This window comes from Hippocampus guttulatus, chromosome 22 (assembly GCF_054856545.1).
Source record: "Hippocampus guttulatus isolate MCC_2025c chromosome 22, RoL_Hgut_1.0, whole genome shotgun sequence".
NCBI classification, from domain to species: Eukaryota; Metazoa; Chordata; class Actinopteri; order Syngnathiformes; family Syngnathidae; genus Hippocampus; species Hippocampus guttulatus.
This window is the reverse complement of record NC_141282.1, coordinates 1,794,972-1,817,323: the sequence shown is the minus strand read 5'-3', so window position 1 is coordinate 1,817,323 and position 22,352 is coordinate 1,794,972. Positions and strand designations below refer to the sequence as shown.

The following is a 22,352-nucleotide window of genomic DNA, read 5'->3' as shown; positions in this document are numbered from 1 at the left end:
GGACGAGGGCGAGCTCTCAGGGGCAGCGTCTCGTTTTTTTGTGACTGAAGGTCGCCTTGGTGGTTAAACTCGCGGAAAGGGCACGCAGCGCCGGTGTCGGTTGACAGCTTCTTCCGACCAAATGGGATTGCAATTAATTTTCCCTTCATATGCGACACAGGCGGTGCAGTGGATGGATGGGGGGAGGCGGGGCGGAGGGGGCAGTGTTGCCTCGCGGCGAGAGTGTCCCTCGGTTGTTTCAGCTTAGGGATCTCTTTGTGGAGGTCCCAAAACACGGATGATGGATTAACTGAGGAATTTAAATCGCCGCTGTTTCCATGAGCATGACATTTTTTTATGACTCGGAATATTTACATGAAAACCTTCAAACCAAAAACGGAGCCTCAAAAATCAAGCCGTGCAACATACTGTCAGCGTTTCATCATAAACAATGAAATGGTTGTTTGTTGCAGGAGTACAGCAAACCGGCGTTTCATTGCAGGGACAAACAAGATGTAAAAAAATTAAATAAATAAATAAATAAAGTAGAGCTAATAAAAGCTGCAGTTTATCTCACTGTAAGATTTAAACACATTTAAACCTATTCCAACATTTTTGAAAAATAATTCTTTAACACCTGGTTTCAGTCTTTTCCTATCAATAAATTACTTTAAAAAATGATTATATAATATCACTTTAAGGAAATGAAGATGCAAGCATTTTTTTCAGTTCCTATCAAGAAATTATTCAAAATAATCATCTAATATGATGCAAATGATGCAAGCATTTTTTTTTGTCACTGCCAGTCGAAATCGTTTGGAAAACTGACACTAAAACACCAAAACCAAATGCTAGCTCAACACTAATTCAAAACCTCCATCCAGAGGCTAATGATAATTAGCTGCCACTTTAATGCACATGGAGCAGGATCACATCCAAGTGAAGGAAATTAAATATGGTTTGTTTAAAATCTCCCAAAATGCTCAACCAAATCATACAATGCAAACATATTTTATATGTATTCGTACTTAAGTGTCTGTGTTACATAATAAGTACATGCTTGTGCCTGGGTGGCGTGGCTCAAAATATGATGGCGCCAACTACTGGCCTGGCATGCGTATTACAGTTAATTTTTTTATTTTTATTTTTTTTTGCTGGTCTATGGAGATGGGATATTCAGAACGGAAAACACCTCAACTCCAATCCCCAAGTACAAAAAAAAACCAAACTCGTCCTTGCGGCCCGTCCTTTCATTGATTTGCGATGGGATGTGCTAAGTCTGAAGCACTGACGTCAACAGTCATCCAGATATAATCGGCAAATCGCAAGTGAAGGCCCGAGGAGTCCGACTGAGCCCCTGTTGAGTCCGCCGCATCCCTATCGCCGCCCTTGCCGAGCGTCGCTGCGGGCTGGTGTGTAATGATTTGATTCGCAAAGCCATCAGAACAATGCGCTCAAGCGCAGCTCCTTTTTATGGACGGGAGGTCACGCCTCTGAAAGCGCCGTGACGGCAGCCGTCTTGTCTCGCGCTGGCAGCGAGTCGACACGGATTTCGCGGCATCGGGCTTGGCGGAGGCCGGCCGGTGACAAAAAAAAAAAAGTGCCGGGCCGTCGTCTGGAGTGACGGGGTGGAGCGCTTCCGTCCTCCACTGTCAGATGGGAACATCTGTGTTTTGGCAAATGAGCCGCGTTTGTTCTCAGATGGCGCAATCGGCTCCCCGCAAGCCGTCCGAGGTGACAGTCTCAGTCACGCTCCAAGAGTGAGATAGAAGACGGAAGGGAAAGGGGGGGCGGGGGGGGGGGTATAAATCCCTGTGTCGAATCCGGCTGCGGAAAGCGAGAAGGGAAAGTCCAGCTTTTTCGGCTTCTGCACCCGCCCTGCAATCTCGGGGATACTGCGGATTACCAACTTGCCTTGCGCATTTCGGGCGTTTTGATCCCTCCCATTGAGAGGGGAAGCGAAAATTGAATCTTACACTTCAAAAAATAAAAAATGTTGACTGACTTGAGTCGAAAAGCGCATGAGGGTTTTACGAGTAAAGCTGATTTGCAAGCGAGATATTTCGAGAAAGCGTGTCGTGCTCGGGAGGAAAATAGCGCAAGAAAGAAGGGAGAGGAACAAAATGTGATGCGCCCCGCTTGGGTTCAAGTGTTGAGCTTGTCAGAGGAAGCACATTTGAAAATAAAAAAGGCCTTTCACCGCAACACGGAGGTTGGTTGTGACGGGCAGCTTTGCTCCGTTATGTTTACTCGAATAATTTTTTGGATGAAATGCACTGAGTGGTTTCAATGCTACATCCCTTTTACAAATACTTCTTAAAAGTCAAGTAAATATTCTTCGATCAGCTGGAATATCACCAAAAAGTTACCAAAATACTGAAATGCTACCAACATTTATTAAAATACGCCCAGATATACTCAATTACTCCCTAAAGTTACCTGAAGTCTCTTAAACCTCCGAAACACTCAATAAAATTTACCTACAAATACTCTTCGCTTAGCGCCTTCTAGCATTCCTTCACTTGAACAATCCTCTTCAAATCTGGCTTGTATTCCATTGTTGCCACTCGAAGCAGGCGCTGTCTGCATGCTAGCTGCAGCGGTTACTTACTGCTTAGCTCAGCTTGCCACATTGGGCAAACTTTTTTTGACCAAAGATCGACTTTTGAAACGACCAATCTCGCGATCGACGTATTGGCCAGCCCTGTCTTAAAATCAGAGGTAATTTGCTGACTAGCTTAGCGCCGTTGGGGTCGAAATATTAACGTAATGGCCATACACAAGGCGCATCAGATTTTAAGACGCGCTGTGAGCTCTTAAGTAAATAGAAGGCTTTTAGGTGCGCCTTTTAGGGCGGAAAATATGGTACTTAAGTAACCGAAAAATCCAAGTACCACTAGAGGGAGCCACTGTACCACTGATGGTACTCATACCACACACTTGGTACACAACTATTTTTGTTCAGGACAATCTTTTGACTCCATTCCATTGAGGTACATTCCACTTGCAATTTGTGTATATATATATTTTTTTAATATCCGCGGCCATTTACAATTGCTTGAGATCGATCTTGGTTTGTCGGAAAGAATCGTGGCTGATTACCAATTCAACTGACCAATCCAATAGAGTCAGGCGGTCCTGCAAAGCTCTCGTCTGTGTTGACATTTCAGCCTACAATAACTCCACTTGAGTTTAATACTGTTGTCACCGTCTACTTTTTTTTTATTTTTATTGACGATATACTGACTACCTCAAGTAATTATTCAAAGGACTACTTTTTACGTTCTTATACCATTCCAAAGAAACAGTTCTCTTACTTGAGAATAATTTGTGGGCCACACTACCCGCCTGCGCCTATTAGCGAAGTTCATTAACCCTTTCATACACCTGATACCATGATAAGCTGTCCACTGGAGTGACCGCTGTCCCTCATAGGGGTTAAAATCCCAATTAACGACCCGCCATCACGACTGAAATAGCGATAAATGACTTGCCATCGTGGCGTTGGATGTCTTTCCAGACTGCCAAAAGCAGGCAAAGGAGTGAACTAGGACAAGGTCAAAAAAAAAGGAGTCTGTTTCTGTCTAATGAAAAACATCAGCGAAGGAAAACGCATGACACAAATGGGACAACAACGAAGAAAGAGGTCTTGGCTCCCAATTGGCTTTGTTGGTCCCCAGCAAATAGCTTCAACTCGCTTCGGCACATTCTCATTAATGTTTTAGTAGACAGTATAATGATCGTACCGCCTTTTTTTTTTCTTAATAATGCCGGGAATGTGATGTCAACCTTAAGCGGAAAAAAAAAGGCTCATTTTGCCGCCATTCAAAATGTGAGAGTGTGCCGAAATGAAAGAAGGCGATCATAGCGCCGGTAAGACACCGGGACGTTGGCGTTTCATTCGGCATGAGCCACATTACTTCTTTGTGTCATGTTGAAAGGAAATCCGCCGCCTGGAACGGTGCTAATCGGTGCCCTAAGGAGAAAAGTCCAATCGCCGCATGAATCGGAGCACATAAAACGTAGCGGCACGACAGAGGCAGCGGCAATAAAATAAATAAATAAATAAATAAATAAATAACTAAAATAAAACTGCATTATTCTCAATGAAGGTGATGATTTGCATTTGAAAGTTCCCTCTAGCGCAGTTCACAATAAAGTCCAAGGGGGGCTGGGGGGGAATGTGCTTCTGCTGGCAGCCAGAGGAATAAAACACTTAATATTTGGATTATTGCTCTTTTCATTGAATGTGTGCGCAAGTCATTTTCTCATTTTGGGTTCCCTTTGTATTTTTTGTCAGTCATCACACAGTAAGTGCAACATAGCTCATGGAATATACACGTGAATGACATTTTGGTTTTCGTGCTTTTGCATGCTTGATGTGCTATTTCATCCAGTTGGGAAATATGATCAAAACCTTTCGTCCATCCATTTTTTTTCTGTAACTCTTCAACCAGCGATCGGCAACTTCAATGTCGGAGGTGGGCCAAAATTTTTCTGGGGGTGTCACATAGGACCACTCACTTCCAAATCTGATGTGTGACATAAATTCTATTTTAAATGAGGACAAAATATGTGGTATTACTATATTTCATTTTTTTGAGAGTACATTTTTCGTTGGCCCTTTCCTCATCCAACAACGAAGGGTTTTAAAATAACAACATATGTTGGTGTTTTTTTTCTAAGGTAAAGGGTTCTCTTGCATTGAAATGACCAATCAAGGATGGCACAAAACTGCTAAACAAAAATCCAATATTTAATGCAAGAACTCGTTACGTATTTTTTTTACAAATATATTCTCACTCAAAATGTAAATATTATTGGGGTATTATTTTGTCCTGAATATTATTCCAAATCAGCCAAAAAAAGAGAGGAAAAAAAAGACCTGACATCTAGTGGCGATTGGTGATATTACAACTTAAAAACTACCATAGTTTTAAAGGTGTCATATCATAATTCTTTATATTTTGGATTTTCCCTAGATTTTATTCTCCCCCCACGCTGAAAAAAACAAAATTACAAAGCAAGAAAGATGATTTTAAAAATGACATTCTGAGGATGCTACTCTAAAGCTCGCTCGATGTGAACATCAGAAAGAATTACCAGTGAGTGTGTGTGTGTGTGTACTGTACCAGCATGTAGTTTAGCGAGTTCATTTTGAATGGCCTTGCAATGTTTACTATGTTACGCTAGATCGCCGATTCAGCTCAAGGACATCAGTGAGTCATCAAAACTCAATTTAATTTCCAAGTTGCGGGTCTGATATAAACCCAAGGACATTTTCTTTTTTTTTATGAAATGGGTCACTTCTTGTTCTGTGAGACCGTCTTTAAGAACGCTAATGTTTGCCAGTTGTGGGGTTTTTTTGGGGGGTACTGCAAAGCAATCCGTATGACAAGGTCAAGCTCCACGGCGCCCCCAAACGCTAGCGCAACCCGCGGCGGCTGACACCACCGCCGCGCCAAATGACAACGCGACCCATTCAGGGACAATGGCAAGCCATTTGTAGAATTGCAGCCTTACTGTAAGATAGCGACCATCAATACGATGCCGCCGCGCGCAGGCCTGTACTTTGTCACAGATGACCCTTTTTTCACACGTGTCTCTCATTGACCGAGCGCCATGACCAGGCTGCAAAACACCGGCGATAAATCTGTACACGTGAAGGTGAATGTCAGCGGCCAACCTGCCGCGACGCCGCTCCCGGGTGGCCAATACGAAGCTATTTGAGAAAACACCCTTATTATTATCCCACTTAACATACGGCTTGGAGGGAAAGGTCCGCTCGGATAGCAGAGGGAGTCATGTGCACGGTATTGAAAATGATCCGAATTTTTGCCTCTCTCGCGAGCCAAGAGCATGAAAAAGAAAAAAAAAAATCAATTTCGAGCAACAGGAAGGAAGGACAACAGAAGTGTAATACTGTTTGGGGTGGGGAGGGAGAAGCGCCGATACATTTTTAATCTCGTGGAAAATGAACTGCGGCCACAGTCTCCACCCCCCGCACCCTTCTCCCAACCTCTGCTAAATGTGTTTGCGCCCGGGCCCAGGCAGTTTTTAAACGCATTGACCCATCCCCAAGCAAACTTCCTTTGTTGCATTGCCGTGTCATCATCACGGTATCTGCCTGCCCGTGCGGAAAACACTTTTTTGGTGTTCTATTTTAAACACAGCGTTCGATCGGCCGTCCGGTGAGACGCATCAAAAAATAAATAAATCAGCAGAATAGCGCTCCCTTGCTTGTCCAAAATAACTGTAATTAGGTATGCAAATAACACGAGAATCCCTCAGAGGCTCGGGCAATCTATATGTCAATGAGCACGGCGCGATAAGAGGCAGGAGGCGGTAAGGAAGGCATCAACGCAGCTTGTAACTTTGCACGCTCGCACCATTCGATACCGAGCCTCTTCCAGTAATTACAGTACTGTTGCTGCATCCCGTTTTTTTTTTCTGGAGGGGCGTTTGAAATGAGATCTCGGCGGCCCAACTCGGACTCCACACGTACTTTGGAGGACGACGGTACTGTGGTGAGTCGGGTGAAGCTTATCGAAGGCTTGACCTTCTTTCATTTGGTCACCGGAATTCAACAGCACCGGGACTGCGCAATTCATCGAGATTTAATCGTGATTTTGATTTGGGCTTCTCGCGATCATATGCAGCTTGAACACACCGTGCTTACCGTTTACTGGCATTTTTTGCAAAACTAAACACATAACAAAAAGTGTGTAGTTAAATCGATGGAAATAATTGTTTTCTCTAAACTGCTAGCTTAAAGCTAGCAAGCAATGGGAAACCCTATTGACTGGCTAGCCAAAATTAGCATTAGACATGGCGGGAGGGATTGACATTCAACCAGTGAATATTCATGCACAAACGCCGTAACAATGCTCACAGGTATATATAATTTTACATCCTGATTTTCCGGATTATAAATCACTCCAAAGTAGAGGTCACATGAGCCATAAAATGCATACTAAATAAGAAAAAAACCTAAATCGTACTGGAGTGAGTATAAATCGGATTTTTGGGGGAAATGTATTTGATAAAATCCAACACCAAGAAGAGACATCTTGAAAGGCAATTTAAAATCAAAATAAAATCGAGAACAACAGGCTGAATAAGTGTACGATATGCTAACGGTACATGATGCATCAACAACGAACGGAGAACATGCCTGGTATGTTGACGTCAATCATTTGAGGTTATTGCGACCAAGGCGTCGCAGTTTTTTGTTTTTTTTTAATTGCAGAGAGTTGGTACGCAAGTGCGGGCCGCTCGCCAGGTGTGCAGGCGCGGGGTCGCTGAGCGTCAACAATTAACGCCGTTTGAAGCCATTAACGCACTGTTTCCATTTGCCAGGATGAGTGAGCGACACGCGCAGGTGGGAAGCAAAGGGCTTTTACTCATCATGGCGCTCGCCATCAGCCTCTGGGACATGTCTGAGAGCTCGACAGGTGAGTACATTTGGCGTCTTGCTCCCCCAGCCAACCGCTGAATCTCATCGGCCTGATATTTCCTGAAATTAAAACGCCACGTCTTATATTTGAACTAATCTAGTAATCACCCGCCTGTTGCTTCTCCATTTACGGCGTAACATTAAGTATTGTTTTGGTCGTCAAAATCCCGGTGTAGTGGCAGCGAGTGTGTCCATTGTTAAACGATTAAAAACACATCATCGCTTCACACTGTCGAGCGGGGTGACTTTGCCCTTAATTATGATCAAAGGCGAGGGCAGTTTAGAGGATTTTTCAATCAGTCTTCACATATATTGGGATTAGACACAGCAGCGCCGCAAAATGGCTAATCATCTGAAAGTAGTCACCGACAACAATGTGGTGAAATAGGAATGTGTTTGGCTTCTGAATCCTGTGCACATGTGACACTGGGGCCACGAATAAAGCTTTGGATTCAGGGCGCATGCTTGAAGATTAGCAGGAAGCAATTGGCCTCAGGGCTCATCGTTGGTTTTGCTCTTTGGATGATGGAGCGCTGACATTAATATGCCAATCGTATATCATCCATATAGCAGAGGTTAGGGACTGAAGTCACCACGGCTTAGTTCGAGTTAGCTGCCGGTTTTAGGATGTGGGACTTGATGGACTAAAACTTACGAAAGACTCCACTTGACCGATGTGTTATTCGATATGATAAGGACTTGAACTTCAAGACTTTGACATATTGAGAATGGATATTTTTAAGATGGGCGGCCCGGTAGTCCAGTGGTTAGCACGTCGGCTTCACAGTGCAGGGGTACCGGGTTCGATTCCAGCTCCGGCCTCCCTGTGTGGAGTTTGCATGTTCTCCCCGGGCATGCGTGGGTTTTCTCCGGGTGCTCCGGTTTCCTCCCACATTCCAAAAACATGCATGTCAGGCTGATTGAGCAGTCGAAATTGTCCCTAGGTGTGAGTGTGGGCGTGGATGGTTGTTCGTCTCTGTGTGCCCTGCGATTGGCTGGCAACTGATTCAGGGTGTCCCCCGCCTACTGCCCGGAGATGGCTGGGATAGGCTCCAGCACCCCCCGCGACCCTAGTGAGGATCAAGCGGTTCGGAAAATGGATGGATGGATGGATGGATATTTTTAAGATAGTGTGCCAGTTGTTGTTTTTTTCTCTATGTGTTGTCCAGTGCACTCAAAACCAAGCAAGGCCACCTCAGGAAGAAAATGTCATGAAGGGACCTCCAAATATGGTTACATTTTGTTCGCCAAAAAGTATAAAAGCTTTTCTTAAACTTACGATCACGATCTTATTATTTCCTTGCGTCTGTTTAGAATCCCGGTCATCTCGGTCATGGTAACCCATGAAGATTGCTGGTTGTGGTTTTTTTCCTCTTATTGAACATTTTTTTAAACAACGTCTGAGGCAACTTTGCGATCAGGCTAACAGTTGGATGTTAACATTCCATTTATGATCAATTCGGATGAGAGATTGCTCATGCAACAAAAAAAAAAAAAATCAAAGACTACGGCATTTCCCTTTGACACTACCAAAATAAACAAAAACAAAAAGACAGCTAAGCTACATTAGGGTCACAGTTTAGCTCACCATTAGCTGGTCAAACTAAGATCATGTCAGTTATAAAAACCTAAACAAAAAGACTGCAACGCTTTGTTAGCTTCACAGTTTAGCTCACCAGGAGCTGGTCAAATGAGAAGTTGAAAAAAAACAAAGACAGCTAAGCTACGTTAGCTTCACAGTTTATTTCACTTCTGGCTGGTCAAACTAGAAGTTCATGTGAGTTATTGTTTTAAATGAAAAGGGAAAAATAGACAACACAGAGATTAGTTTTTGCAGACATCTGCAAAATAGGAGACAACTATAACATCAAACTTTATCCCTCCCGAGAAATACAAAAACAAAAAGACAGCTAAGCTACATTAGCGTCACAGTTCAGCTTGCCACTAGCTAGGCGAATGATAAGATCTTGTCAAGTCAAAGGTTTAAATGAATTGGAAAAAAAAATACAGACAATACAAGGATTGGTTTTTAGAACTGCTGTGAAACTACAAGGATTTCTTTCCGTGTTAATTTAGCATCCATGAGTAAGCACAAACTATGAACAGATCCCAAATGCTCAACTTCATTGACGTTCAAAGACAAAGTCAACCACAAAACCCTCGTGTGGGAGCCTGTTGAGTTACCATCCATCACTTCTCATCACCAAGCGACTTGAAACGAAGACTTTTTGAGCACACCAGCGGTGCTTTGCACAACTCAACAACAATTAAAAAAAAAAATACCCCCGTTCAGTAATTTGAGCTAATTGTATCGAGTCCAACCCCACTCAATCCCTTCCTCATTGAAAGTGCTGTCAAGCTTTGTAAACCCGGCGAGATCAATTACGGCAAGTCGGTAACACTACAAATGGAGGCCAAGCCGCATGTTTGATCACTCTGCTGCGGCACCGACAACGCTCGGCCGCGTGTAATTGGTGGCGTACCCGCGTCTCTCCTGGTGGACAGGATGTCCATTTACAAGCATGATAGATATGCACCTCTCCTTCCCTTTGTCAACCAATTAAGCGGCGGCGGGCCTCTTTTGATGCGCTCGCCTTTGACTGGCAGGGACGCGCGCGTTCAAGGCGCTCATCATTTTCGCAGGAAGTGGATGCGGATAATCTCACATCCTATTTCTCTCTGATAACCACAGCGGCCCGCTAATTTCCCCTGTGCGTTGTGTCTGTGGCTGTAAACCTGTTGTAATTCAGGGCATGGAACCAGCCCAGCGCCAATCCAAAACACGGCAAATTAATTTGTTCCCAGAGAAGAAAGAATGAAATGAAGAATTCATCTTCTCGGAAAAAGAGGTCGAATCAGCCTCTCAAATTGTCTTCTACCATTCTATAATATCGTTTTTAACATTTTGTCACCTCTAAATGTATATGTGAAGCAACGCGTCTCAATCTTTCTCCATTATTAGCATATATCAGCATGCATTATTCATAGGGCCGGCAAAGACAATTTCTCTGCATGAGGGTTGTAAATGGCACAAAACACTGGTTATGATTCCATTATCATTCCCATCAGTCCCTGTGAACAACGCAAAGTTCGCATCATTTGCAGTTTCCTCACCCTCTCCTGGGACCGAAGCACACATCTGCCCAGTATTTTCAGCCCCGCGTTGCAAAAAAACAAAAAACCTTCGCAGTGGGTATCAGAATGTCTTGAGATGCCATCAAATGTGTGACAAAATAAAAATAAAAAAATCGGAAAGCTGGGTGAAGAATGAGACACAGTGACTCACGGGGCAGCATTTGAATTTCACCGTGACGGAACTTCAAGCCGAGAAATCGTTTGTTCAGACTCCTAAATAAGAACCCACTTAAACGAGGTGGAGGAGGAGAAACTCTCATCGTCAGACCGAGATGAATGTTTTGCATTCACAGCACAGAATAGGACACAATTTAGCCTGCGGTGCTGTGCTGGAATGTAATAATGGGAGTTGCTTATGCATCGTTTTATCAATATTAAAATGCAGTCTGAAGCCACGCTGCCATGATGTCTCTTTGTTATTTGGCAGTTTTACAAATGTGAATAGAAAACGGCTGTCGTGTCAAAATTAGTCGACAACGGGCAACAACGCCCCTTGCCACGTCAAAACTTGTTGCGAGGTGGTCTTTCCAAAGTTGCAAAGTGCTTATTCACGCTCCGCGCCCCAAGGCGTGAAAGACAAACGCACCCGGAGCAAGTCAAGCGGTTTAAATGTTTGCTCGACAAGTGTTGCCAGAATCTCTCTAAAGGACGCGCTTCACGCTGAGAGGCTGCGGCCATTCTCGATTGGATAGGGGAGCTCTTCTTGGATGCCCACTCAGCTTTTTGCTGCCAACAGATGCACACACACACACACACACAAAAAAAAAAGCATCTCAGTCTGGTGCCTGAATGTATTTGCGAAGACGGGTTTGGAAGCCGGTGTGACAGAGGCTCCCCCGATTCCCTCGAAGTTTAAATCGACGATAAGACAGACGGGAATTCATGGACATTCCCCTTAGAAATGCAAATGTTGAAGGGCCCACACATTTGTTAGGTGGTTCCAAAAAAATTGTAAGGAGGCAATATTTATAATGGTCGGCGATGTTAACCCTCTCATGCGCTCTGTAACCCGATAACCTGATAAGCCATATGTCCCCAAACTACGGCCCGCGGGCCAAATGTGGCCCACCCCTGCATTTTCCTGGCCCCCTGAACAATACCAAAGATGGTTTTTTTGTGTTTTTTTGGGGGGGGGGTCCCCCTCCAGGTCTGACCAGGTGATCGAGACTTGTAAATGCATAGAACATAACATTCTATTCCACCCTTCTGCAGTCTGTGCCCTATTTGGAACTCCTCTCTCCCAAAAATAAATAAATGAATAAATAAAATCCACGATGCACTCCTGTAAAAAAAAAAAAGAATGGACTAATGGCGAAAAGATTAAGTAAAAGAAAAAAAAAAAGATTGGTTATTATTGATTTCATAAATTGTGCCTGTCAAGAGCCCGGAAAAAGGTTAATACCTGGTTATGTGCGGCTTTTTGGAAAACAATAAATGTTGATGTCTCGACACCTCCTGCGATCGTCACACTTTTTGTTACAAACCGAACTCGGCCCCTGTCAGAGAAGGGAAAAGTTATTTGGCCCTCACAGGAAAAAGTTTGGGGACCCCTGTGATAAGCTGTCCACTGTAGTGACCGCTGTCACTGAAAGGGTTAAATGGCCAGAAACACCGTTTCATTGAAAAGACAATTAGGATGGAATCTAGATTCTTCATTTCATCGCGGTGTATCTTCGGAAGGACGCCTCATGAAAATGTCACAAGCGGTTAATAGAGCAAGGAGCCGCTGAGGCGCTAAATAATTCAGACAATGGAGCGTGATCTGGAAATTGGCTCCAAGTTCTGCAGCGCTGCACTTTGGCCGTTCGCACATCGGACCGCCGCTCGGGCGGGGAATCGGTTCTGTTCCACAGTTACTGGCTTGATCAAACACAAACAGTATGTTTATTTATGCAACACGGATTGGTTACGTCAATTGCAGCAACTACGTGCGGAGGGACGGAAAACGGCGCGAAGGACTAATTTGTCGGTACTTCAATTTAAATATGGAACATGAGTGTTTGTCACCTCTGCTCACAATGTGTAAAACGTGCTACCACGGCGACGACCACGCGCCTCACTCTCGGCATTACGCACCAGCACGCCTGCCAAAGCATTTTTGGAATGACTTCATTTAAGATCAATTGACTTTATTGCATATTGGGGCTCTCTTCAAAAGGCGCAGATTAACCGCTCGATTTTTCCGCTAAAGGCAATCTGTCAGTCGGATGTAAGATGCGGAAGTACTATGGGAATTAGAGATGCTGGCAATTTTTGATTGAATGATGCCGCCCAGGAAACGGTGTACAAGAAGAGAGTCTCTAAAAGAAAATGGGCTGTCTCTTTTCCTGAGAGAGATGAAAGAGGTGTTGTAAAGGCCCGAGAGAGATATGCTCTTATGGGACTCCGTCCAAGGCTACGAATGGGGGGGGGGGGGGGGGGGGGGGTAATGACTTATACTACACAGCGTCGGATTAAACACTGATTGTTCCTTTTTGTCCCCCACTTTCCAGCAGCGCAGCATGTTCCCACGGGCACCTGCGAGGTGGTCGCCTTGCATCGCTGCTGCAACAAGAACAAAATTGAGGAGCGCTCGCAAACCGTCAAGTGTTCCTGTTTTCCGGGGCAAGTGGCCGGCACCACCAAAGCCGCCCCCTCCTGCGTCGACGGTACGATTTTGTCACAATCTGTCCGACGCTTATGATGCGTTGTTGAGATGAGATCCCTGCGATCGTGCGAAATAATCGCTTGAATGCAATCACAAGGATAGCCGAGCTGATATTTTTCGGTAGCTCAATCAAGTACGGTGTTTACTGCACTGTAAGGCGCTTCGGATTATAAGGCATACCTTCAATGAATGCCCTATTTTAAAACAGTTTTCATATATAGGGCGCATCGAATAGAAGCTACAATGGTGGCTGCGGTCGCATTCTGCGTCCACTAGATGGTGCTACGCTAAAGGGAATACAATACAAAGCGGCTTTATATAACTTTCACAACTGCTGCAGCTGTAACAAAGCACTTTACATAAGAGTTCAAATACGATGTCGAAGAATTCATAGTAACGATCCATATATAAGGCTCATCGGATTATAAGGCGCACCCTCAGCTTTAAAGAAAATTTAATGACTTTAGTTGCGCCTTATAGTGCGGAAAATATGGTAACCAGATTATCAAACATGAGAGTATGTGCAGGCTACTGTAGTGTATATGGCTTACTTAAAAAGGCAGCTCTGGTCTGGTGAGTGAAGTGGGTGTCAAATAATGAGCGTGGAGAAGGTGGTTGGCTGTTTTTTAATCCTTTTTTTATGCGTTTGTTTTCTTACCGCTTACCGCTTGCAAGGTCAGTACTATATATTTAGCTCGTGACGGGAGACTTTGTGAAATTAATTGATATATTGGCAACGAGTTGGGAACATTAACATCCGTCCAAATGAAAAAATGCGAAACTTCGAGGATAAATTTTTACTTTGGCCAGTGTTTTTTTTTTTTTGTGTGTGGATATGTTAGTTATTTTAGGCAGCTCTAGTTCTTGTTATTAATTAATTATTTAATTTATTTAATTATTTATTTTTAAAAATTGTAAGCACCCGGTCGTTAGTCTACTAGCAGTTAGTGTGGCAGTGGTCCAACAGATCCAGCGGCTATAACTACTGGGGAAAAAACCCCCCACTAAATAAATAAATTCATCAATAAATGAATGAATGCCTGGCAATACTATATCAGCCTCTTAACAGTTCCCTTTAATGACAACTGTCTCTCTTAACATGCTAATGTGTCCGACCTCAAGCTCAGCACGAGTGGCGAGTGACTTGCTTTGGTCGAGCTTTCGTTCTCAACTCCGGATCCAATTGTGTTTGACCTATTCCTTGACATTTTAGTATTGACATTTTCTGCAAATTAGAGCTCCGAGACACCGGCCCTCAGTTTAGCGCTCGGCGGGCGTTCTCGGCAAAAGTGACCAGCACTTAACCTTTTAATTATTCCTTTTTTCTCCAAGATGGAATTACCTTTAACTGCGCTCGGTGTGAGACAAGCCTCCTCCTGATAAATCATCACATGAACCTCCATCTCAGAGGACTTGCACCGATTTGGATTCCGCTTCAAAAATAGCGCCTCAGCTCCCTTACATTGCGAAAATATGAACGGAATCGTGACCTCGCTTGCATATTCACCACATCCGAGCCGCGTGTCTAATTCCGAGCGGACGAGCGCGCACTTCCAAACAAACACTTTCCAAACTCGATAATCCACCGCTCATTACCCAACGCGCGTCGCGTTAATGAAGGAGTTCAAGGTCAAAGCCGTTCCTGGGCTTCTCTAACGGCCACAGTGAAAACAAATCAACAAACAACACAGTTCCAGATGTTTTCAGCCATCGTGCTCGCATCGTTAACCATTAACGGAAATGCATGCAATGGACTCTTTGGCGTTGTCATTTGATGCGGAACCTTGGTGGCCATCTGCCCGCCATTGACCCTGTGTACATTTACCACCCCAGTGCTGCAGCTATAAAGTGGGTGTGATTCAAATTCATTTCGCTGCAATTTACTCGATTGAGGATGCGGTGCTATGTGGATATTATAGCAACCATCATCCTCTGCGAACGCTAAATGAAAGGGATGTGTAAAATAGATAATGGCCCCTGTAATAGGCCCAAGCGCCAACGGAGCAGCGGCAGCTTTATTCGGTGTTCAAGACTGTTGTATTCGCACCGCGGCTGTAATCTTGCAGGATTGCGTGAGTGTACGAATGGTGTGACCTGCCACGAGGATTCAGACAGCAAAAGCTGTCAAAAATCGCATTCCGACTCTCGGCGGGACAGTGATAGAAACATCCTGTTCCGCCACACATAGATGCTCCTAATTAAATAATGGGTTAGTTAAAACCATTTGTGCAGAATGGGTTTTCAGAGCTAAAAATATCCAGATTTTTTTTTTCTGGTTAAAAGATGTGGTTTAATCATAACCTTAGTAATGATAGTCTTCTTTTCTTTGACTTTCCAAAAACTTATCTGAAGCAATAACACCATTTTTGACCACCTAAAAAAAAAAAACTACTGAGTACCACCATAATGACCGACATTAAACTACAGTGACGTAGCTAAATGTTCATACAATTAATTCCAAGTCAGTGTCCCATTGTGTATAATTTATGGACTGCAACGTCAACACGACACTTAGATATTGGAACATTGCGCTAAAAAGTGAAATAAAACTGAACTTGGGCAGTGATTCTTTCATGTACCATTAGAGGGAGCTCAACTTCCACAAGTGGTACATCACTGACTCTCGGGGGCATGTCAGCTCTTTGTTACAAGGATTTTTTTTTCTTTTCGTTTGGACTTATTTTATTTATTCAAGTATTTATTTATGAAATAGAGTAGTCCATATTTTATTTTATTTTGGTTTGCTTTGGCAACGCAGCTCCATGGATTAAGACACGGCAGCTTTAGTTATCATCGCGCATTTCATACACAAGGTAATTCAATGTGCTTCACAATAGCTGCAACAACATTTTAAATGCAAAATAATTTAAGATGTGACCGTTTATTCCATTTGCGTGCAGCATAACAGCTAAATGCAGCATGTTTGCTTTGAACTCTGGGCCCCGCTAATTGACCCGAGTCTGTCGACCTCAGAATACACTTGTGGTTCGCGTGTAAGCCTCATCGATCTCGGTTTGAATATTGACATCTGAAAATTTTGAAAATGGGTGCTGATTAACTCATTCAGTACCAGCCCATTCTGGACCAAGTCTGAAAAGACGTTTAAAAACGTCTTTGGGAGTGAATGAGTTAAGAGAGCAATAGTATTAATACCGATGTTAAAAAGCACAAAACACTCATGACCATTTGAGTCAGATTTAGCAATTTCATGACGTATCAAGGTTAAGTATGAAAAAATATCAGCGTCAGCGGTATTCACTTGATATCGGACACCAAACTCTCGTAGCATCACAGACCAATATTCAGTCGTCTGGCTTCCTCTCAAATTCCAAACAAATGCATGCTGAGTTCATTGAAAATCCGACATTTCCCATAGAAGAAAATGTAAGTGTGAATGGTTGTTTATTTATATCTGCCCTGTGATTGGCTAGCAAACGGTCCAGGGTGCGCAGTTCACTTGCAACCCACAATCTCGTTACGCTAAAACTGAATGCAACTGGACGTGTCTTCCAGCCTCCATAGTGGAGCAGAAGTGGTGGTGTCAGATGCACCCGTGCCTTGACGGCGAAGAATGCAAAGTCCTTCCGGATCTGAAGGGCTGGAGCTGTGCTACAGGGAACAAAATCAAAACCACAAAGGTAAGAGTTTTGGGGTGGCAAACACGTCTGTTTGACGGGAATTAACTTGTTGAATGTGACCTTACGCGCTTGGGCCAAAGTCAACAAGCTTCTCTTGTGTTTCTCCGGGTCCGCGTCGGGTTGAAAACGAGCTAATGTTTGCTGTCGGGCCTCTGGGGGGGCCTCGAATCAATGGTCTGCCATGTCTCCTTAGCACTTTCGAGACACTTTGATCACCCAAACTGGCCAATTACTCGCTCCAATTACCTGCTTTTAAGGTTGTAACATGACGCTCGTATCCTTCAGTGTGTTATGATGACCCATAGACTTTGCTTCTGCCTCCCTGCATGTGTACTTAATTATTTAAAGTGTCCACACCACACCTGCCTGGAGCTGGCAGCCTGGAGCCTGGGGCTATTGATTCAGGGACTTGTCGGGACCTCAAAATGGGACACATATTTATTTGACTTTTTGTCACGGAAACTGCCGAAACAAGGTTTGCAATTCGACTGAGCTGATGAGAAAAGTCTGAATGAATGTGTTGGGTTTTTTTTTTTTTTTTTTTAACATGGATGATGGGGAAGATTTCCGCGGATAGGGATCAACTTTGGTAACATCACATTCTTCACCGGGGACTCCACAGGTGAGACATCTTTTTTTTGTGGTTGTTGTTTTATTGGCTCATTGACACCCTCGTAATATTCATAATGGCACGTCACAGTTAAAAATTAAAAAGTGTGAAAACAACCCGCGATCAGAATTTCCGACTCAGTTAACCTGAACCATTCATGTGTAAATGCAGATGCGCTCTGCGACAATATCCACTGGATATTTTATTTATTTATTTATATTTTTGACATCTCGGCTAATATAGGGAGAACTTCTGACTCGGCCGCACAAAATGTCCGATGTGTCTGTTGTGAGTCAGAGTAAGAAAACATGCTGGCGGTGAATGGGAATAGCCGTTAGCCTTGCTAGCTTCAGCGATTCCGCTTGCTAACCGCTATTCTCACGGGGGCTTCTATTTGTTCCTCTTCCCGTGTATATTCTTAACAGACCAAAATCAATGAATGTATCTGTTTTACAAGAAACAAGTTCCGATTGATTCAACGTAGATGTTTTGGTCTTGTAGGTTTGGCTAATTTAACGGAAAATGGACGATGAATTCATGATTTTAAAAAATATCAACTTCAGGTTGAGGTGTTAATTTACTCAACACTTGGATTTGTCGTCTTAAGCGTTCACGTGAAATTCTACCGAAAAAGTATTGCACAAACACGGAGACATAAATCTGTCATAAATCGGTCAGTGAGTCATAAATCAGATGATAATAATGCGATATAATCGGTGGCCTCATCGATACAACTATTTCATCTTTCATGCCACAATGATACAAAAACGGTATCTAAACACGATAAAAATAAATAATTCTAATTCTCATCCACCGCCATCATCTTTTTATATTCTCCAGCCTGCGCGGCTTTAACAACTGTGCCAGTGCAAAAACTATAATTAGCGATGATGAGTTGTATTTTTAATCATTTGTTTTTATTTGTTTCTGTGCCTGGCTGCCAAACCGGTCTGTTGCACAAAAAAAAAAAAAAAAAAAAAAACACCAAAACAAACGGACATAAAAAAATTGTACTTCTGCATATTTGAATCGCTCACATCATCCATTAAGTTTTTACAGACACACAACGGGGAGAGATGAGTTGGCGGTTTTCCAGCTTTCCGTTTCCTGCTGATATTCCAGGTGCATTATGGCCTAATAATCCTGCCTGCATCTTTAAACCGACTTTATTATCATAAACCCAGTTGGTGTTGTCGACGACTCGACAGCATAAACAGCGTGCTCCACACCTTCTGTGTTAAATCTTGCAGCCGAGCACACTTCAGACACAGTGTGGGAAATAACCCTTTACGCGTTAATTTAGCACCTGTCAGACGCCAATTATAACCCTCCAAAATGTTTTTCCTCTATTTGTATTTTTATTTAATAATCACTCAAGTACTGTTGCAATCATTTGCGCCCCTCTTGAAGAGACCCAGCTCACAGTCACTACTTCAAGATTAGCATCTCAGCCCTTCGTCGTGATTAGCCGCAAATTACTCGCAAATTAGCGCCACATTCATCACAGACACAGTTTAGGATTTAAATGTCTTTGTCAAAACAATATTTGATGTTCACCAACACACTACTTGTATTTTGTACTCTGGGTACTCTGGTTTCCTCCCACATTTCAAAAACATGCGTAGCAGGCGAATGGAACACTCTAAATTGTCTCGAGATGCGATTGTGAGCGCGAATGTTTTTTTTGTTTTTTTTATCTCTGTGTGCCCTGCGATTGGCAACCAGTTCAGGGTGTCCACCACCGATCGCCCGAAGACAGCTGAGATAGGCTCCCGCATACCCGCGACCCTCGTGAGGATAAGAGGGTTAGAAAATGGATGGATAAATTATTTATATGTATAGTTTGCATCTACATTTCATATTTTTGGAATTTAAAGTATAATGAAAATCACACAGGAATTATTTTCATAACATGCATGACATTATTTTGCCTAAAGTTTATTAATTAAAATACACCAATAGTTTTCTTGAATCATTACGGTACATAAAGCCATTATAAATGTGATTCCTAATTAACCGTAATTTTATTATTAACCCTTTCAGGGACAGCGGTTACTAGAGCGGACAGCTTATCGGGTTATAGGGTGCATGAAAGGGTTAAAATATATTTTTGTGACATATTTGAACTTTTTTTCTCCAGATGGATGACCTGATCCACCCGTCCCCTTTAAAATATGGAATATGGTTTGCGATGCGTTGGTGTACATGCAGTAATTTGGTTGGTCTGTGACATCAGGTCAACCAATAAAAGCTCATTTTAAGCAAATTTTCTGCATTTAAACTAAAACCTGTTCTCACTAGTCCGTCCCAAAAAAAAAAAAAAAATCCAAACGCAAAGTTGGGCATCCCTGACAAATTGGACGCTGACTTCTTAGAGTCGGTCAATTGTTGATGGCAGCTGTCAGGAGGTTTGACTCGATGGAAGGAGCCGTCGCGAAAGGTTGCTCGGCACGCGACCAGAATGTTCTTTTCCATCGAGAGCAAAGGAGCTGCCAGTCAGCCGACTCAGGCGGCCTGACGGGCAATTTAATCTGTAAAACTTCAAGTCGGGAGCACACGCGTTCAACTTAGCGGCATCTTTATCCGAAGCGCGGCAAACATTCCCACCTTGGAAACAGAGGTCGTTAAGTTCAGCTCTGCCGATGCTGCTGATCCTCTTTAGAGATGGCTCCGAATTCAAAGCACAAAGGGAAAATGAGAATTCCATCCGGGTGGCTGTTTGTTTCACCTTCCACTCCCACGATGCTCTCGTCTCTCTTTAGAGCGCATGAAAAAGTCAACTGCAAGAATATTAAATGGCCTCAAGAGCTAAAGAATGTCTTTTTTTTATTTTTTACTGCTTTGCCAACATTTTGTCACTAATTGTGGGCTCAGGTCTCATAAAAGTTGCCTACAACCCCTTTAGGAGACAAGAGACAGATCTTCGGGCAGGAGGTGGGGGACACCCTGAACCGGTTGCCGGCCAACCGCGGGGCACACAGAGACGAACAACCATCCCTCACACTCATCCCTAGGGACAATTTAGAGTTTTCCATTAACCTGCCACGCATGTTTTTGGAATGTGGGAGGAAATTGGAGTACCCGGAGAAAACCCACACAATCACAAGGTGAACATGCAAACCTCACACAGGAAGGTCGGAGCTGGAATTGAACCCCGCACCTCTGCACTGTGAGGCTGATGTGCTAACCAGTCGACCACCGAGCCTGTATTTTTATTTTTATTATTTTATTTATTTATTACATTTCGGGGGTGAAATACTTGGATTTGTTTCAACTTAATGCACTCACATCTTTTAAATTTAAAATTCAGTTTATATAAGCCTCATATCATAATAGGCCTACCTATTGAAACATTTTGTCAGACTTAAAAGAACCAAAACAATAAAGTCGAATTTTACAAAGTAAAGTGAAAATTTAACGATGGAAGGAAGTCATATTTTTATAAGTAAGAAAAAAAAATGAATAAAACAAACAAACATTCCCATGAAGATGACTTTATTCATGCTGGTATGCCATTTTTTGGGGTACCGTCCCAATTCTATCAAGCTTTTAAGTAGCTCCAGCTCACGGAGCTTCGATTGAGAACCGAAGTGGTAGATCATCATTTCCGCGGACATTTTGTCTAACTTGCCAAAATACCGTCCGCGTCATTCACTTTTAACGCGTCACGTTTTCCCATCACAGGTGACTCAAAGGAGAAGAGGCTGATTGCAAAGAACTTTTCTGTAAATAAACTGCAGTGAATCCTTGGCAACCTGAAGGCCTCCTGAACTGTATTGGCCATCCAATCAGAGAAGTGGATTCCAATAAGAGGATGGTTTTTTTTTTTTTTGGAAAGAAGCCTTAGCAGACGACCGGATTTGCTCTCATACCCGTACTGCTTGTAGTGGATTACGATGGTGAACCCTGCCTAAATGTTCAATTCTCGAATCTAGCGTTCCTTGACAGATTTTGTTTCATCGGCCGGACGACAGCGAGCACCGTTGCTGACCAAACAAAGTAGCGTGATGAAAAAGACGTACCGTAGCCCGAGTAGCAGATAAACAGGAGGTCTTTCAAACAAGTACACAACCACACTGACGCGTCTCTACCTGAAATGTTTGATGTCGTCATGCGACATGCTTCCATTCTGCATTTGAAAATAACTTAGAAGAGGGAATTGCATTAAAAAAAAAAATTGCACATCTGTGCAGTAATAGCTGCATCTGCTATCTTTACAAGCAGCCAGCAGCAGCTAGCAGAAAGTAGTTTTTTGTCCTATGTCTTTGGAAAAAAATCAAATTTCTGGCAGCTTCTACGATTTTTCCACCCTGAATCAACTTGGGGTTCAAGTCAAATTATTGAGACATTAAAACAAAAACAAAAAAGAAAGAAAAAAAATCCATTGAGTGGTTCAGAACATTCACATGACTGTTTTTCAATCCAAATACGACATTGTCTGAGTAAGTGATGACATCAGTAATAAACTGTGGTTGTGTCATTCATGATTTGCATTTTTGAGTCTTGAGATTTCATTCCTTATAGAACAAATACTAAATGCAAGGGTGCTGGATAAATACCGTTGCCTGAAAAATAGTAACTCATTATATTAAATTACTAAAATAGCCAATCATTCAATGCAGATTCCAAGTTTCACCCCCCTGCCCTCCAACCTAAATAACCGAAATAAATTAACAAGCAACCCTCCAGGAAACGGGTCAGTATGCAAATGTTTGCTCTCTATTCGGAGGCACAACCTCAAAAACAAATCTTTCCAGCATCTTTTACACTGACACACAAAAACAAAAAATGTTCAGGAAACAGCATGTCCATTTTAGAACGCCTCATCGTCAGCCACGAGTGCATGCAGGTCAGAGAGAAAAAGAAGGGGTAAAAAAAAAAAGTCTG

General features: G+C 43.0%; 1 protein-coding gene across 3 annotated transcripts in view; it reads left to right on the top strand.

Annotated features, from left to right (window-relative positions):
* Nucleotides 1–21,947, top strand: part of LOC147185962 (chemokine-like protein TAFA-2) — a 37,793-nt gene extending 15,846 nt beyond the window's left edge. For 2 of the 3 annotated variants that reach the window (XM_086103819.1, XM_086103821.1), the window contains exons 2-6: nucleotides 7,339–7,433; nucleotides 13,063–13,218; nucleotides 16,731–16,855; nucleotides 17,419–17,477; nucleotides 21,150–21,947. In XM_086103819.1, the coding sequence (XP_085959945.1) occupies nucleotides 7,340–7,433; nucleotides 13,063–13,218; nucleotides 16,731–16,855; nucleotides 17,419–17,448 (405 nt within the window). In that variant the 5' untranslated portion in view covers nucleotide 7,339 and the 3' untranslated portion in view covers nucleotides 17,449–17,477; nucleotides 21,150–21,947. The remainder of the gene's footprint in view (nucleotides 1–7,338; nucleotides 7,434–13,062; nucleotides 13,219–16,730; nucleotides 16,856–17,418; nucleotides 17,478–21,149) is intronic. The other variant, XM_086103822.1, reaches the window with a different exon arrangement.
* The last annotated feature ends 405 nt before the right edge of the window (nucleotides 21,948–22,352 follow it).